At 38.3% G+C, this 6,000-nt stretch overlaps 1 protein-coding gene across 1 annotated transcript in view; it reads left to right on the top strand.

Moving 5' to 3' along the window:
• Positions 1-202: 202 nt before the first annotated feature.
• Positions 203-6,000, top strand: part of LOC131239898 (peptidyl serine alpha-galactosyltransferase) — a 51,233-nt gene continuing 45,435 nt past the window's right edge. The window contains exons 1-2 of the mRNA XM_058237807.1: positions 203-742; positions 4,778-4,948. Of these exons, the coding sequence (XP_058093790.1) occupies positions 450-742; positions 4,778-4,948 (464 nt within the window). The 5' untranslated portion in view covers positions 203-449. The remainder of the gene's footprint in view (positions 743-4,777; positions 4,949-6,000) is intronic.

Below are 6,000 nucleotides of genomic sequence, written 5' to 3'. Positions count from 1 at the left end.
GTCGCAATCCACGTCAAGCCACACCAATTGGATTGGATGTCGAGGTTCATCTGATCTGGCAGAAAATTTGAAAAATAAAAATAAAAATAAAAGGGAATAGCGTCATACGTGCAAACATGAAAAACTCGTGCGAGATCGTGCCGTGCTTCTATTTGGAAAATGTCCCATCCTCGCTCACTCAGATTTCATGTCCTCGTGCATGCGGGCCCCCCCCACCTCATGCAGAGTGTGAAGGAGGAAAAACAGGAGGAAGAGCAACAGCTCTGTTTGAAAGAGAGAGACATTAGAATAATAGCATTTCCAACTCCAATCCTCAGCAACTACCCCTTTAAAAAAATATTAAAAGATTTGACTCTTGGAGAAGAAGGAGCGGCCCATCTTCTTTCCCAAAACCCATCTCATGAAATTCAGATTCCCTTTCTCTTTCTGCAACAAAAGCTCATGAAATCATGCCCACCTTCAGATCTCTGCTTCTTTTTCTAACTTTGGTATTACTGGGCCAGGCAGATGGAAAACAGCAGGCCCCATGGAGGATCCACACCCTCTTCTCGGTGGAGTGCCAGGATTACTTCGACTGGCAGACGGTGGGGCTGGTCCACAGCTTCAACAAGGCCCAGCAGCCGGGGCCCATCACCAGGCTCCTCAGCTGTACGGACGAGCAGAGGAAGAGGTACAGGGGCATGGGTCTTGCTCCCACCTTTGAGGTCCCTTCCATGAGCAAGCACCCCAGGACTGGCGATTGGTATTCCCTTCTCTCTCTCTCTCTCTCTCTCTCTCTCTCTCTCTTCATTTCGTCTTCTTCTTCTCTTCAGTTAATGAGGATTGACTCTATAGAATTTTGTGTTGTTTGTTTTGATTTCGAATTGGTTTTCATCTTCTTCTTCTTTATATGTACTGTAGTTTTTGTGTTACCTATCAAAGTGAATTGCAATTACTAGACTAGTAAAGTGGAAAGAACCCAATTGTAGTTTCTTGGAATTTGTATCGAGTGGGTGGGAAAATTCTCCAAATTGCAATGCGACGGCTATTTCCTCATCGCCAACATCCAGAAGCATCATTGTTTTTTCTCATTTCCTCCTTATTAATCTCAAGGTTCACAATTTGATTCATTTCTTCCTTATTAACCTCAAAGTTCACAATTCTATCCTGCCTATTGAGTATTTGTCTCTTCATTGGTCAAGTGTGCACCGTTGGAATATTTTCCTTCTCAATCAACTATTCTTGCCCATTCATTGAATGATAGATATTTTTTTTTTGGGTCCATCCTTTAATGTATATGTAATCCATACTGGACCCATAATATAAACTGCTTCAATTCAATCACCGAAACATGGGTCCCACTGTTACAAATTATAATTTAACTCTACAATTCTACCGATACAGGGCCTTTACAGCTGACACAGGCATAAAGGCCCAGTTTTGAAATTTTTATTTTTGAATTTTCTCTTGTTTTCCCACTTTTTTTTTTTTTTTTTTCATTTCAACCATGAAGGGAGCTTACAAACTATTTTTAGACTAGATGTAGGCCTATTTTGAGGATCAAAGCATAAGATTTGAGTGGGATTCAAAGAATTGAACTGACTTGGACCATTTTGGAAAATATTGAAAAAAGGTGCAAGTTATCACTTTTTTCGTTTTTTTTTTTTTTTTTTCATCTTCTTGTTCTTAAACCTTCAATCTAGCTCAAGCCCCATAGGAAAAACCAACTTAAAGAATGCTAGTAAGGAATGTGAGAAGCAGTTTGTTCAAAAAGAAAAACACAAAAACCGACTAGTTTCGATGGCATTGAAGTCCCATCGAATTGGCTTTGATGTTATCGAAGACAGCTCGATGGCATCGAGCTTGGAGACCCAACTGCCCAACAAGTAAACATCAACATTATGAATTTTCTTGATAGCATCGAAGGTCCTTCGATGGCATTGAAGCCTTGTCGATGGCATCAAACTGGGACTCCAAAATATCCAGCAACCTAAAGGCAAAAATCTGGATTTTCTCGATGACATCAAAGACCTCCTCGATGACATCGAACTGTTGTCCAAATTGTCAAGCAACCTCAAGTCAAAAATGGATATTTTTTCGATGGCATCGAGAAATCCTTCGATGGCATCGAATGCCACTCGAAAGCATTGAATAAAACTGTCCAGCAACATATTGAAGAAAAAATTAATTTTCTCGATGACATCGAAGGGATACTTCGATGCCATTGAAGACTAATCGATGACTTCGAACCTGGCAATTTTTTGCCCACTGCAAATCTTCTCTACATATACGAAAGAGGAGTTTCTTGGCAATTTGGTGAGAAATAGAGAGAGCCTTTTGTGTGTGAGTAACCATAATTAATACCCTACTTTCCAAGCTCTCTTTTCTCATGGAGTTCATCATTCAATCCATGTCTTAAAGACATTCATTGAGCATTCAAAACTTGGATTGAAGAATGAACTCTAACATTTATTAATGCTCTAGCGACCACACTTGTTGGTAAATACATTATGCTAGATTGTATTGAATGCTTAGCCATGGGAATCCTTGACTTGCTCATAAAGACTCATTATTGTTAAGCTAGGATTCACCAAACCCTTGACCCAAAACCTCGGCTTCTTCAACGGCACATCAGCAATATGATTGCCGTACAAGGGAGCTGAAGATGCTTCACAATTTGAGAAGATCTTCATCAAATGTGCTTTAATGGGGCTCATCCACTTTTAGGTAAGAAAGTATTTTTGAGTCCGTTGTGTCTGCAAAACCATTCCTTGTGTAGGATTGGGTTTCAGAGTTTGAAATACCTAACTCGACAAGACCTTGTATAGGCCTCTGATGGGAGAGTACATCGTCATCCTTGTATAGGAATTCTTAAGACCTTGTGTAGGCCATCGACGGATGAAAAACATAAACCTTGTGTAGGTTGTGAAGGTTTATGGTGAACCTAATTTAAAACCATCTGAATAGTGAAATCCGACACACTCTAGGAGAGAATGCGTCAGTCGGGAGTGCAGTAGGCACGTAGCGGAACCACTAAACATCTTGTGCAATGGGCTGAATGATTTAAATTCCTATCCGTTATGTTTTCCTGAACAATACACTTGAATTACTTATCGCGGCAAACATGTTTAACAAAATGCCTTAATGATGCTTTCACTTAATTAGACTTTGCTTTGCACTTCTTCTTGTTTGTATTACTTTACATGAGTGTTTGGAAGTTAGTGCACGTTAATTATATTATTAAATTTCGAAAAGTCCTATTCACCCCCCTTTAAGACATTAGCTTCACTTGTAGTGGTAAAACCGTTATTTCAGCATAAGCTACATACTATATAATGAAGCTATTTAAAATGCAGCCTCAAATGTAGTTGATTCCATTCAGTCCAACTTGGAAGTAATGTAACTGCAATTTAGAACTCAACCTTCAATATGAATGCTAAGGAACTTATGATTTGGTTTGTACTTTATTTGACTTATTGTTGCAATTTAATTTTGATAGTGAATCCAAATCAAGGTTTAGGAAAATGTCATAACAGTGGTCATAATGGGATTGGTCACGTCTACTTTGTGTTATATAACAAAAAAAATGCCTGTAAATAACAGCTAAAAGTTTTCAAATGACTGCTGTTATTTCTCAATAATGGCCATCAGATCAGTATAATGGCCATCAAGTAACAGAATAGCTGCAGTTATTTACATAGGATGTTTTCAATATATCGTTGTTATGTTATGGTCTTATTTGTTAAAAGCAGCTGTTATTGCTCATGGGCCCACATTTTCCATCTATCCATCTTCTCATTCTTCCATTTCCCAATGGCCGCTAGTTAGCCTCTGTAAGGTTGTAACACCATTTCTGAAACCTTGATCCAAAGGCAGTTGTAGTCCTTTTTCTGTGGGGAAGAGATCCAAAGCCTGTAGAGGCACAGAATTTTTGTGCCTCCATATCGTGTACCATACACATGGGACATGCATGTGATGATCAGAACCATGTATCTTACCGGCATTGATATTAACCAAAAGTTGCCTTGATTAGCTATTATAAGCATCCGATCGATGAACATTTTCTCCCAGAATGTGAGGTGCCACTAATGTTTCTGTTACTGCACATTTGTTTGCAAATCAAAGAAAGGGTTAGGATCATCCAAACATTTTGAGTTTGGTCTATGGCCCATTCACTATTGGATCTACTCAATGAAGTGTTCCAATCTTGCCCCTGCTTTGCTTTAAAAAAAAATCTTGTCCATGTTTGCCGTATGTTTGGAAATACTGTACCTCCCATGCCTCCAGAGGACTGGATCACCTCCCATTTCTCTGAGATAACTGATTTTTGTTGTTTTAAAACTTTCTGTTAAATTCTTTGCTTTTTCTACAATAATTGGACTTCAAATTGGCATTCATTTTTGGGTTTGATTGCTTTGTTTTACTGATTCAGTTTTGGATTGGATTGGATTGCTTAACTTCAAATGTGCTCACTGAATTGATGCGATATTGTCTATCAAATTTTTTTTTTTTTTTTCCTTTGTGTACATTTTCTCCCTTCTTTCCTAGTTTTGTATTTCTTCAAGCGGGTTTTCATTTTTCAATTGCTTTACTGCTGTGAAAGAGATTTCCTGACCTTATGTTTTTCTGTGTGATAATGTTTGACACTTGAGCTGATCAAATAAATCCTTGTCTACCATTTTTATCTTTTGTTAATTTCCCCTTTCCCAGTTATCAACAACCCCTCCCCGCCTCAGTGTGTTGGACCGTTGGTTGGCCATATTTGTCTAAGTAATTCTGACTAAAGACTTTTTTGCAGGTATCCTGCAATCAACAAGCCTGCCGGGATTGTACACTGGCTTAATCATAGCAAAGATGCAGATAATGTAGATTGGGTTGTGATTTTGGATGCAGACATGATCATCCGAGGTCCAATTATACCTTGGGAACTTGGAGCAGAGAAAGGAAAGCCTGTTGCTGCATACTACGGGTACAGCTTATGATGCTTTCTATTGTCTTGATTATCATAAAAAATCATGCATGAAAGAATTTAACTGTTTTTATCAATAAATTTAATTTAATTGCAACTGTAACTGATAAACTAAATGCAATGTAAGAAGCATTTGAGCAGCTAATTGTATTCCTAACCACCTACACCCCTACACCAAAGTTAGTGAATGTAATTGTCATAATACTGGGATGTCCACTCGTCTTGGCATCTCAATTGCCATGAAAAAGAAATTTATATGTGATGCAGGATGTATCTCTCTCACATTAACTAGTCCAATAGTAGGGGATTACTACTGGTGATATTAAGGATTTAAGGGTGCATCCACCTCCTTTCCTACTTGATGAGTGCATTAGTCATTCTTGTTTTCCTTTTATTGATTTCTGTTTTGTCTCTTTAATTTGTTTTTCTTGATTATTTGGTGCAAAGATGGTAACTGTTCCAGATGCAATAGAATACCATCTTTGTGAAGTGTAAACTAGATGGCAATCTATGCAATACCATAGAATTGTTGTTGTTTTCATTATGGTGCTGTATAGCAGTATTGGAAGGCTGAAATGAGGGATTTAGCAACCAAGAAAAAATGCTGCCCAAACTCTGGAAAGTTGAACTTTAGTTTACATAATTGGGATTGCTTATATTGGGCTGTACCTTGCATTACCAAGTGGCTTTGATGCAGATGTGCTATATAGTATTACCACAAGAATGCATTGCTAATGATATTTTCCCGCTAAATATTTCCCATGAGACTGTAATTTTCAATGAAAAAATATCGGTAGTCTCAGCTCATGAATACAATTGAGAATGTCAACATGTGATCTCTTCAGATGATACAAAGGGTGAGTGATTCTCTTGTGGAACTTTTCCTCAAATGAAGTGACAATCAATTTCAATATGCTTGGAACATTTATTAGACACTGGGGAAAAACAATTTGGTATGTGTTGGTTTTGTGCATGCAACGCAAGGTATCCCGTATCGGTATCGGTTGGTGTAACGGTGCCCTCCGATACCGTTACGGATACGGGGGCGTAAC

This window comes from Magnolia sinica, chromosome 3 (genome assembly GCF_029962835.1).
Source record: "Magnolia sinica isolate HGM2019 chromosome 3, MsV1, whole genome shotgun sequence".
In the NCBI taxonomy this organism is placed as follows: Eukaryota; Viridiplantae; Streptophyta; class Magnoliopsida; order Magnoliales; family Magnoliaceae; genus Magnolia; species Magnolia sinica.
Note: the sequence above shows the minus strand (reverse complement) of the source record. Positions and strands in the feature narration are given on the sequence as shown.